Here is a 13,382-nt window from a genome sequence, read left to right as displayed (position 1 = left end):
TCAGAAAATTTGGACTAAACCACTCTATTCATATGGATTAGTTTTCTGATCTCTTTACGAACTTTTTTGAAACGTCAAAGTTGCAATTGCGTAGGCGGTCTATGGAGGGGTCAGAGAGCTCTCAGATTTCATCAAAATTATCTTCATTTGCGTTCCGAAGATGAATGAAACTTACGGGTTTGGAAAGACATGAGGGTGAGTAATTAATAACAGAAATTACATTTTTGGGTGAACTATTCCTTTAAGGGGATAGTTCACGAAAAATATGGCTTATGAAGACTTGGAATACAGAACACAAGTGTTGCTATTGTTAACTTAAACTAAAAATATTTTGAAATAAAGCTTGAATAAAATACATTTTAAAAAATAAATATTAGAAACGTAGCCTTGGCAACTAACTGAAACAAATACATTTAAGTTAAAATACTAAAATTAAATTAAACTAAAAGGTGAACAGAAATATTTTAAAAAGACCTAATGAAAATGACAAGCATATAACAAAATCTTCAACTAAAATTCAAATGAAAATGTAAGAAAAAAAAAAAAAAAAAGCTAATTCAAAATATTAGTAAATACCATAATGGCCAAAGATGTTCCTGGATAGCCACAGTCCTGCAGAGTTTTGCTCTAACCCTAATCAAACACACCTGAACAAACGAATCAAGGTGTTAAGAGTTACTAAAAAGCTACAGGCAGGTGAGTTTTATAAGGGTTGGAGCAAAACTCCGCAGGACAGTGGCCCTCCAAGACTGAAGTTGGCCACCCCTGGTATATATTGTAAATAATACTAAAATGACACTGCAAAACATGCATCATACTGTATGTACTACTTTATGTTTTTTTTGGAGTTTGACAGCCACTAGTTACTATACACTTTCATCAGAACAGCAGAAAGTCCTCTTGGGAAGCTCCAACTTACGATTTTGAAAAATCATAATTACAACATGATGTACATTTAAGCAATGTTGGTGAGAATGAAAATATGTGTTGGCCAATGTATACAACTCACTATGATCAATAACAATTTGTGGGGTGCATGTGTGCTCATCTCTTAAATCCGATCCAATGTTCCAACATGACTTGAAAGCAGCAGTACTCCTTTTGCATTCATACAGTGTTGTGAGCGTGAGCAGATGATGACAGCATTTTTTATTTTTGCATGAATTATGCCTTTAACAGTGCAACGGAATACTGATAAAAGGCTTCAGAGGCACATTGCATATGAATGATGAATCATTTTAAGATGTGCTGTTCCTCATGTCAAAGTTAATTTGAAGAGGGGAAACAGAGGAACATTCTGACAGGAAGTATACTGACACTTACAAATCAAACAGTAGGTAGTGGAATCCCTCCTCTGATATACTGTCATGCAGACGAACTAAGCAGAAAAAGAGAAAGGAAATGAGGTTTTATTGTGGCTACAGGGAAAGAAATCACACAAAATCCACCTAAATAATCTACATTTCTTTCTATTATAATTTGAAGGGGTAAAAAGCTCACCGATATTGGGATGTTTCAGCAGACGACAGATTCGAGCTTCTCTTTCGAGCTTCTGATGGTCTGAGGGTCAAAGACAGAAGCACACAGTGTTGAGCAGAAATAATAAAACACAAAGCAGATATATATATAAAAAAAAACAGCCCAGTAAGGAGGCACTAATATTGAAATGCTGGCTGATATCGATAAGCTTATTTTAATCTTATTTTGATGTCATAACTACTAAAATATAACAAAAGACGATTTTATTTTTTTGTAAAACAATGCATTTATTGTGTATTAAACAGATTTATTTTGAGATCTGTTCAATCTAACCTAAATATTAAAATAAGCAAAAATGAACATGCACAATTAAATTTACAATATCTGTCGATACATATTTAAAACTGACTGATACAACAGTAAAAACCACTCTATTACTTCATAACTGATATGGTACCAATACAGTGCATCCTTACACAAGAGCAATTTACATATTGTGAAATATTGGGTAGAATTTGAATAAAACCTATATAGATATAGAGTTACAGGCCATGTTTCCATTGGAAATAACCCATACCTGATATGCCATTACGTGTTTTTTTAAATCGCATCATTATTATTTCCTGTGACGAGTGTTGAGCATTTGGCACAAAACCATGAGAGCAGGCAGCAATCACAAACAATAAGCTTGTCACAGTCGGGCTAAATCAAAGTCCCAGATCTCATTTAGTCTTGATAAAAAGATAAGTGCGGCCCAGAAATGAGGGTGGCTAGATAGAGACTCAACACAATGGTTTACTTCAGTCTAGGGCTGGGTAAAAAAAAATTTGATTTCTCGATTTTAATCCGATTCTCATTTTTACAAACCAATATCAATTCTTAAATCCCAAGAATCGATTAGTCATCCTGTTTTCAACATTGTAGACCCCTCCCATCCGATAAATCGCAATAAGCTTTGTGCTTTTGTTACTTTTGATATGAAACAAAGTCTCAGAATTCAAATGTTGTCCATTTTATTATGACATTCAAAAAATAAAACGTTTTGGCTCTGTTTAATGTGGCATGACAGATCGCTGTAGAGCCTCAGTTCACCAGAAGCGGCAACGCGCAGCTCACGTGAACTGATCATCTCTGCTTTAATACCAGTTACAGCGTGAAATAAACTTGAATGAACATCTGAAGGATGCCATGTACTGTACCTGATATACATCCAAAATAATCAATATCGATATTGAATCGAAAGCTTGTGAATCAAAATCGAATCGAATCCTGAAATGTGTGTCAATACCCAGCCCTATTTCAGACAGTAAAAGCCATGCTAATATCTAATCTATATTTCTCCTGATCAGTCACACCTGATCTCAGTCATCTATGTGTCTATATCTATGTCTCATATGTACATCTACAAACCACTAGATATAAGCCCTAATAGTGAAGAGCGCACAACTGGCCCGTCTGGACACAGAACGCACTGCCTAGGCTAATGATTACAATAATGAGGACGCTAATGATGAAGCGCTACTGAAAAGGGGGAATAAATGCTCCCTGCTTGAGAAAATCAACAGAGACAAGTCCCAGATGGATAAGGGCAATTAAAAAAACGTATATGTCTTAAATGTATGATTCATGCTTTAGAAGGCTGTCTAATGTCTCACCAAACTGATAGCAGCATAAATTGCCTCAAGACGCATCAGAAAAATTAAACCCAACAGCAACACATTGCAATTAAATATCAACTCTCCCTAATGACAGACACGGCTGAAGGCGACATCAACAATTTGAATCGTTAAATGTTTTTAACAGCAGTATCTAGTATCTGTATATTGTGCAACGCTAACTGGGGTATAATTCGGAACCTTGCAAAATTGCAATGCTGGGCATTTAGGTTCACAAAATTACACAACTCAACTTTTGAATTCACAACATAATCAACCAATACAATTATGAAAATGTAAGACATTCCACTATTTGAATATTCAAATACTAGTATAAACATTCATATCAACGTATATATATTTAAAATATCAAGTTTCATTTTAATACTACTTCATTTAAATATATATTTTATATTCACCATAGTTCAGAAAAGCTAGGTTGGATATACGGTGGTCTCAAACATGATTTGGTCACACTGAAAAAAATGTTGTCATTGCATGATTGCATGAAATATCAAACCAAGTGGCAAATAAATGATGGCAGACTTTTCCCAGAACTAATTTCATTTTACTGAACTATTTTCTGGTGACTTTTCCCCTGTTTGACAACCAGAAATAAATATTATATACACACACATATCATGTAGATACAAAAATTACAAATGTCAATCTATTGTTTTATCAATAAATGACACTTGGCTTGATCCTTTGTTATGTCGTGCAAAGACATTCATCCATTTTTATCGGGACCTAAAATGTCAAATAAAAATTTCATGGAGGCCAGGCCACTGTATGTGTATGATGCACAAAAATTGTCATCTGACCTTTATCTAACATTTATTCCAACTGAGGTCATACAGTTGAGTTCCATATGAAGAGACAATTAGCCTGTAAGTTTTAATTTCCATTTGATCACATTCCACCTTTATCTATTGTTCAATATTTTATTTTCCCTATTCTCAGCCTTGCCATATTTTATGATTAAATGGCTTGGCACTGCCTCGTCTTTCTCATACTAAACCCTATCACATAGACAAGCTCCTTGATTGGCTATTAGCCGGGTCTGGAATCCCGCCCCCTTTGTCTGTCGCTGATGTGCGTTGACCTTAAGCTCAGCTGCTGGGCATTCTCAGAGTTATCCACATACTCATGAAGCTGTTGCAACACTAGAACGCCAACACCAAACACTGTCAACCCAGCTGAACTCCGCTCTAGCTAATGAGTTCCCTCCAACTAAAATGTTCTTCCTGTATCAAATTTAAATAAAAACTTTAAACCACTCCACTCTTCAATTCCAAGACAAAGTATCTACTTCAAGGTGAAAGTAATGTCTTGCTGCTTAATAATGTTGGAGGTTAGGCGGTTTATGCATGTGCAAGATATTTTCAAAATGTAGTCGACTAAATTTGGCTTAAAGATGGCATCAAATGGAAATTCATCCATTTTCTAAATTAATGTTATTGATCTTACTGTGAACGATTCATCTGTGTAGGTTTCATTTTTTGGACCTTGTAATTTTTTATCAAAATCCAGCGAAACATCAGACATCTATCTTGTGATGTACAGTATTCCAGGCTTTTCTAATCACTTATTCTGCTAAAACCCCACCCCTTACTACAACAATCAACTGCAAGTTCGCATTCAGCCAATCAGCCATCCAATCAAAAACTGATGGATTGAACCAAGACACTGCTCTACATTTTTTTCTTTTCGATAATTCTTTTCACTCGGATGTATGTCACAAAAGATCTGTCGCAAAACTGAGACTTTAAGGAAGGAAGCTTGGTCGCACACCGCACATTGGTCGTTTCTCACATTTACATAAGATACGTTTCTTTAACGCTAGTAACAATAGGCTCAAAAAACAACATGATTGACGCATGATTAACACAATGACGGCCATCTGAATGTGTATGGATATAGCTGTGATGCTTTAAAAGGAAAATAATTTAAAGTTCAAGTTTTTAAAGGGTTAGTTCACCCAAAAATGAAAATTCTGTCATTAATTACTCACCCTCATGTTGTTACAAACCTGTGAGACCTTCGTTCATCTTCAGAACACAAATTAAGATATTTTTGATGAAATCCGAGAGCTCTCCAACCCCTCCATAGACAGCAATGTAATTAACACTTTCAAGGTCCAGAAAGGCAGTAAAAATGTTGTTAAAATAAGCTGGCGTGCTGGCGGAAGCGCTGCACAGTATTTACTACATCAACAGCGTAGGAGACTGACACAGACGTGAACAAATTGTTGAATACAGTCATTATTTTTGTTTGTTTTTTGCGCACAATAAGTATTCTCGTCGCTTCATAAAATTTAAATTGAACCGCTGTAGTCACATTATTGATAATTTTAAAGATGTTTTTACTAACTTGAAAGTGTTAATTAAATTGCTGTCTATGGAGGGGTCAGAGTAGGGCTGGACGATTAACCGAAAACTAATCGAAACCGAAATTTACAACCTCTAACCGACGTAATTTTCCCATGTCGGTTATTTTGCAGTTATTTCGTGACTCCGCCCCGTCAGTCACATCAAGTGCAGTTTGCAGGCACACGAAAGATGCAGGAGCAGTTATTAGGGATGCACCGGTTGACCGGCCAAAAACCGGAACCAGCCGGTTTTTGCTTCTAGCGCGCGATCGGCAACCGGTTTTCTTTGTATTTTTCTGCCGATTTATCCGGAAGTGCGCCCGCGTGCACATACGCCTATATTGCAATCATTCGCGAACATGTCACTTGTGTGTTACAAACGGAAACTGGAGAACTGAGGGAAGAGACGAGATATGCTGAAGGGAATGAAGAGCCGCTTTCCTGCGCGAGCTGAAGTTGCGCAAGCTTACCTCTCCGCGCCCTGCACAAGCGTAGAGAGAGTGAGCGTTTGTTCAGCTCAGCTTCTCACGTGTTGGATCGGATGAGAACAAAACAGACTAACTTGTGAAAAACCCAAAATACTTCTTTTTGTAGCCTAAAGAAGAACATGCATGCACTTTAGAAATGAAATACTATCTGTTCTGTAGCCTATAGGATGATCATTTTTATTTGGTAAAACTTTAGAATAATGGTCATTAGTTAACTACATTAGTTAACTACATTAGTTAACTACATTTGTTAACATTAACTAATAATGAACTGCACTTATAAAGCGTTTATTAATCTTTTTTAATGTTAATTTCAACATTTTCAAATGAGAGATAACTGCATTATTAAAATCTTGTTAACATTAGTTAATGCACTGTGAACTAACATGAACAAACCATGAACAGCTGGATTTCAAATAAATGTAATGTAGGCCTATGTGCTAATTTATCTGTATCTGATGTACAACAAACAGAAATCTGCCCCTTAGACAATAACTGCTGAAAGTGAACCGTTTCCTTCAAGTACTTTAAAAATCACAAAGAAATGCACTTTTTCATTAGAAAAAAATATCCCACCTTTAATAGTAGAAAATATTTACAGTACAAACCTTATCAGTGAACTATGAGGGCAAAAAAAAGGAAAACAAAAACAAAACAAAAAAAAGAGCAAAATAATTGTTCATTAATCGTAATCGAGGTAAATTGTTTAATTGATCGAGATTTTTATTTTTGGTCAAATCGTTACAGCCCTAGGTCAGAGCGCTCTTGGATTTCATCAAAATATCTTAATTTGTTTCTTACGGGTTTGGAACAATATGAGGGTGAGTAATTAATGACAGAATTTACATTTTTGGGTAAACTAACCTTTTAATGTTGTGTATATGTCTATGTGGTGTTTTAATATGCTTTAAGACAAACCATGTCCAAAGTCATAAATCAACACCATTGCTGAGCATTTTCTCCTTAAAACTGCAGTGAAAAAAAGACAGTCTCAAAAACGCGGTTTGAAATCGCTGGTGTTTCTGACGTCACAAACTACCTTGTAACCAATCACGTCAACGTGCGGGCGGGGCTTTGGCACATCATTACTAGCTGTGAAGCAGGGGAGTCTCAAGATATATTTTTCTGTTGATATGAAAAATCAGGTACATTTAGCAATATATTGGGTGAATTATGTAAGTATATTACGATGTTATGATGAACTATATCCCTTTCTCTACTGACGTTCTAAAATGTTAAAAGCATTTCTAAGGAGGATACTGGTTTTTAGAAGGCAGCTGTCTGACTCTGAGATGGCAATGGGAACATGGTTTTTGTAACATAAGCAACACATTATTAGCTGTTTGATAATGTAGTCAAGCTAAAGGCTAATCATATTCGGTTTTGTGTCCGACGTTGTAGAGAGCGATACATAAAATGCCTTACCATTCTGATACATCGACTTGTATACGAGTTGACCGAATGGGTCTCTGAGCTGGTGTGAGTGAGTAGAGGCGGGGCTCATTTGCATATTCATGGTTCCACGTATATTAAATGAAGCAAGGGTGTAGTTACATTCAAGTTATTTTAAGGCATGAATACAAATCTTTATACAAATTAAAAAAACCAAACATTTAAATATGTAATTTTGGTGATCAAAGACGCGTTTTAAAGGATACAATTATTGACTACAGGAGGACTTTATTATTTTACTTTTTCCTTTATTTATTGCGTCTAACTTCGAGACAATTGTAGAGTGCAAAGTGCACAATAAACTGCAAGTGAAGAACAGCATGCTAAAAATATAAAAACTAAAAAGTACTTGGTGAAAAATCTAAATAAACTAGTTCACTGTTGGATGACTAGACCATCATTATGACGCATCACAAATTGGTCTTACTACAAATCACATCCCATGAACATATTTGTGCATTTTGCAAGGGTCAGGACCATCTCTATGGATCAGATGAGAGTCTTGTGCTCCAGGCATGTAACTATGCTTGTTCTCTCCCTCTCTTACATGCATGCACACACACACACACACACACCCGCACGTGCGCACACACACACACACAGCTGCCAAGTGCCAAAGGTGCCTTTACTGTCAGTCCTCTCTTTATGCGTCTTTCTCTCCAAGTCATTCATGATGATTCCTTTTCTCTCTCTCTCTCTCTCTCTCTCCCTCTCTCTCTCTCTCTCTCCCACTCATTCTCTTTCTGTATATCTAGGTCACATTTCCTCTCTCATGCCCACCCTCCTTCTAACCCCTTGATAGATCATATTGTTTCTCTCTCCTCAGAGTAACTCTCAGCCTAAAGTCACTCCTAATCTACATGACCCACCGCAGCGCCATCTTTTGTCAAAAACATGTCAAACCGAACACTGTGAACATTTATCACCCTATACCTGTTTTTGTGACAAAATGCTACAACAACGCAAATTAACATTAAAATAAAAGGGCTAAATTGACCTATCAAGAACTATCACTATAACTATCTATCAAGAAAATTAGAAATAATAAAAAAGCGCACCAAAACAAAATATTAGAATAGAATTAAAAACATTTATTTTAAATTACAATAATATTTCACAATATTAATGTTTTTCCTGTATTTTTGACCAAACAAATTCAGCCTTGGTGAGACTTTAAAAAATCTTACAGACCCCAAACTTTTGAAAGTTAGTGTATATGAAATGAATTGTCACAATGTAAATAAATAAATAAATGAAATTAGTTAGGTTTGCTGTTTGTTATTTTTATAATTTTGTGGTAAAATATGACCTGGTTTTATCTTGTCTGCATCAAGAAAGTTAACACTTAAAATACTAATCCTAAACCATATTAACCAAGATGTATTTCCTTCAATAATAATGAAAAAACCTTTATTTGATTACCACTAACCACACATTCAGATAGCAATGTGTTTCTCCACACAAGTTGTATCTAGAAGGCTGTTGGGCCTATTTTAAAATGGTTTTCAGCGTCTGTGGAATCAAATACATGTCAAGTGCTTGTTCTCCACATTACACATTCTCACCACAATGACCACAGAGCCAATTTGATGAGGATGACACTTTGGCAAAGCAACTGCTGGCTTCAAGTTTCCGAAGGGAGGACAGAAGGGCGTAAAAAGATTTACACCCCTCAGTCAACAGCGGGATGTCGTAAAAACTGAAAATCTCTTTCTGTCATTTCACTGGTATAGTTTCTCTCTGGTGAAACCGTTTGGATATGCCTTTGGCAATGCTGGTAACCATGGAATCAGATTTAAATATAGTTATCAGCATGTTTTAGAACTTTAAATGTCCTTTGAATGTACTAGGATTGTATTTCTGAGCATAGACAATTTGGTACTTGACACGGTATCCGATCCTTCAAAAATATTACAGTACATGAAAATGGTAATTATTCAGAATCAGTACATATCATGTACAAATACCATGTTATTACCAAATAATGCCATCACTGCCACAAGTTGGCATGAAATGGAAAACATCATCTATTTTTAAAAGCATCTCATTAATCTTAATGTGAGCAATTCACTCATGCACGTTTCATATTTTAATATTTGTTTTAAATCAAAATGTCATAACTGATGGATAGAACCAAGCCCCTGCCCTACATTTTTCGATAATCTGTTTCTCTTGGATGTTTGTCACAATGATATTTTGCTACTTCCATTACATTGCAACTTTAAATTACTATGTTTTACATGTTCACACTAGGGTTGCAACACTTTGCATGGGAATTAATGGGAATATATCGAAATTAACAGAACTCAATGGGAATAAACTGGACATTTGCAAAATTGCAAGTTAGCCTATATCAGGGAACTTAAATGTAGTCATTTTACCTTTTTAATGGGATTTTTTTTTTTGGGTGGGGATCATAAGGAATATGTTTATTTTTTTCAACATTCATGCTTTTTTGTTGTTCAATGAAAGAACTGAACTCACAAACAAATCAAAGTCAAAATTTTATTTTTAAAATTAGTATTAGTTTGCATGCATGTTTGCAAACATGCAAACAAAATATAAAAAAAATGTTTTATATATATATGACAGTTTGTAGAAATTACACCAAATTCCAGAATAATTCCCTTTAATCCCCATAATTCCCATAAAATTTTTCGCCCCTTAGCAACTATTCATACTATATATTATATATATGTTAATTGTTCCTAGAGTTAAAACCCATCAGTTATACTGTTACTGTTACATTCAGTATGTTTTAGAACCTTTGTAGGAACTGACTCACCTCTCGCGGACAGTTTTTTGGTGTTGATGATTTTGGCGGCATATTCTTGGCCTGTGCTCAACTTCACACATCGTCGCACCACTGAAAATGCTCCCCTGGAAAGAAATTTTTTTTTATTGAAATTTTAAGTATAAGGTTCTGACAGTACAATAGCAGAACTGCCATAATAATGCTAAGTGTTGACAGTGAGGTTTCTGCTGTATACAAATTAAAAGGCAAAACATCAAAAAGTCTGCCTCAAACCCTGGCAGAGTGTTTGTTTTTTCCCTTTCAGCAGGGAATAAACAAAAGCAAAGAGAGTAAGATAACAGCCCCCCATGTTAAACAGATTGTTTATTCATCGTAAACTTCCTTACATTACGCTGTCGGACTCTTTTGCAGTAGTGGCTGTTCGACTGTGAAGGCTGACGTCACTAAAACGAGAGCTAATTTTGGCAGCCTGTATTAATAAAATATACTCGACTGGGTTTGTGTTATATGAATAAAATATAGTACAGTACGTTTGTCTGGTTAATAGGTTCTCACAACATATGCAGTCAGAAAATCATATGCTGAGAAAGACAACATCTACATTTACGCAATAAAGCAAACACCACTGCAATTTAAATAATAACAACAACAACAATAATAATACTACCACTACTACTACTAATAATAATAAATAACAATATTTATATTACAATAGTAATATTTCTTATTTTGTTTAATATTTTAAGTAATAATAATAATTATTATTGTTGTTGTTATTAATATTGCTAATTAAAAATGTTTTTAAAAAATAACATTACCTAAATAGTATATCATTAATATTTATTTTTCAAATGTTAAACCATAATTTTTGGGTGGAAAACCGCAGATGCATTCCCAAATGCATGTTATAAGTGACCCAAACAGAGATGAGTTTGTGTGGATCAGCTGTTTATTTGAAAACACCGTTGAGTTGTTCACGTGTAAACAAACACAGTGATGCACTTTGCTCTGAAACGCGGTACACATATTTAATTAAATTGCTTATTTTACTTTCTTAATATGTCTCTGGTCTTTGCGTGAACAAAGCATCGGTGGCATCAAAAAATAGGTCAGATATCATTAAATAGGCAGAATTTAACAAGCCACAGTTATCATTATAGTGCTCTTCAATGGGACCTGTTCTTGTCAGGCCAGTTCAAGCCCTTAGTGATTTATAAGGGCTGGATGTTTCTTGTGTGTGTGTGTGTGTGTGTGTGTGTGTGTGTGTGTGTGTGTGTGTGTGTGTGTGTGTGTGTGTGTGTGTGTGTGTGTGTGTGTGTGTGTGTGTGTCACAAAGACTCCAGCTCCTCCTCCACCTCTCTCTGCATTACTGGGATGACTGGAGCTACTGGGTAGAAAAGTGAGACAAACACACACACAGGCCACATGCAATTCTGTGCTACAATGTGCTGTCAGGAGGTCACGTTCAACGATCTGCATATTTCCGCTGCTCTGAGCAGAAAAGTGCAATTTGTTTTTTGATTGCCTGAGGGGTGATGAGTCGACTCGAGACCTAAATGCCCCTGCCCCTTCAGTTCCGTCAAAGCATCACTACGTCTCATCACCCTTGCTGTCCATTCACTCATTGTTCATGCAGAGGGGATTTACATTACCTCTAAATTCAATCCCATCTATGAAAGTGTGAAATTCAAAAGATGACAAATGGGTATAGAGATGGTCAAAACTGGACAGGTATGCTCTTACACACATAAAGCACCTGTTGTTCAAACTCAGCTAAGCAACTATTTCTATACAATATGTGTGTTTTGGTAAACCAGCCTATTTTGACGGCTCTTGAATGATTTTCTTACTACATTTTATAGGCAGTAGTAAATAATAATATGAGAAATATGAAAGAGTCCATAGTGATGGAAAGTCCTTTCCGCGAATCGTTTTTCCAAGCAGTTTGATTCTAGGAACCGGTTTAAAATAACGATTCTATTAGGCCTAATAAACGATTCTTTAAACCGGTTCTTTGAAATTATTGCTCGCAAACGTTTTAATAAAGCCACCACATATTGCTCTTATCACGTTCTTCTAATTAAACTTTTATTAATAACGATGAATTAATCAATTTCGTTTTTTGTTGCAGCCCATGCCCATTTAATAGTTTATTTTAGCTCATAAAAGTTACTTAAAAACCTAAATATAATTTGAATTTGCAGTATACAATCCTAAAAAAATCTAATTTAATTACGCAGCTTGGCTAAAAATGTTTGAATAAAATGTCATTTTCGAATCTGTTTCTGCATGAATACAGTCATCATGTCGCAAACATATTTCCAGTGAGGTTACTTTGTATTTGTTAATATTTCTGCTATCGGTTGTCAGTCCCAAAACGAAAATCTTCGATGATCGGTTCAATCCAATATACCGAGAACCGAGTTAATTTGAGAACCTCTCGGATTCAATCAGATTCGTGAACAAATAGTTGACTTTGTGTGAACCGGCTCAACTGATTCCTCGAAAAGATCCGAATAAAAAGAACGATTAGTTCAGGGCATATGGTACAGATAAAGCATCATGTTAATTAAGTAGATATGTCAAATACAAACCCAGCGCAAACTGGCACTACATTTTGTACGAGCATTTTTACTTTTACGTGTGAACATGAAATGTTGATGTTGTTGCATCTGAGGTAAGTGGGTTGTTTCGAAACAATATTAAAGGGTCTGAGTGGTGGTCAGCGGATTTTGGCAGGACTTTCTCGTATCTATCTCCTCCCTCTCTGACAGCGTTTATCGGGGCACCACCACGCCTCGCGTTTGCTGTCGGTTTGCTTTCCCTGCCCAAATAATACCATGCAATCTTCATGCAGGACAGTTCCACACATGCACAGTCGTTAACCGCGTGATACTCACTTGCCCAGCTCCTCGTACAGCTGAAATTCGTCCGTGAAGCGCGTACATGTAGTCGTGGCCATGTCTTCCCGTCTCGGACTCGGACACGCTTTCAAAATTGTCCTTGATTCGGCGAGCTAGAGCGTCCGGGATATTCACCTGGATCTTGTGCTCAAAAAAAGCTTGATATGTCTTGAAATGACAGGTTAATGGTGAGTAGGGTAGCGTGTACGCTGACAGCGGGCGTCCTCACCCCCGCGCTGTGCTCCAATCGCCTGCCTTCAAAATAGACTGCGAGAGCGC

General features: G+C 36.1%; 1 protein-coding gene across 45 annotated transcripts in view; it reads right to left on the bottom strand.

Moving 5' to 3' along the window:
• camk2b1 (calcium/calmodulin-dependent protein kinase (CaM kinase) II beta 1) overlaps positions 1-13,382 on the bottom strand; it is an 86,608-nt gene extending 73,226 nt beyond the window's left edge. For 31 of the 45 annotated variants that reach the window (XM_079814578.1, XM_079814594.1, XM_079814621.1 and 28 more), the window contains exons 1-4: positions 13,101-13,382; positions 10,231-10,325; positions 1,501-1,560; positions 1,324-1,378 (exon numbers count right to left, since the gene is read on the bottom strand). In XM_079814578.1, coding sequence (XP_079670704.1) covers positions 1,324-1,378; positions 1,501-1,560; positions 10,231-10,325; positions 13,101-13,162 — 272 coding nt within the window. In that variant the 5' untranslated portion in view covers positions 13,163-13,382. The remainder of the gene's footprint in view (positions 1-1,323; positions 1,379-1,500; positions 1,561-10,230; positions 10,326-13,100) is intronic. The other 14 variants (XM_079814596.1, XM_079814589.1, XM_079814619.1 and 11 more) reach the window with 2 other exon arrangements.

This window comes from Gobio gobio (genome assembly GCF_949357685.1).
Source record: "Gobio gobio genome assembly, chromosome: 4".
NCBI lineage: Eukaryota > Metazoa > Chordata > Actinopteri > Cypriniformes > Gobionidae > Gobio > Gobio gobio.
The sequence above is the reverse complement of the archived record's forward strand: the minus strand, read 5'-3'. Positions and strand labels throughout refer to the sequence as shown.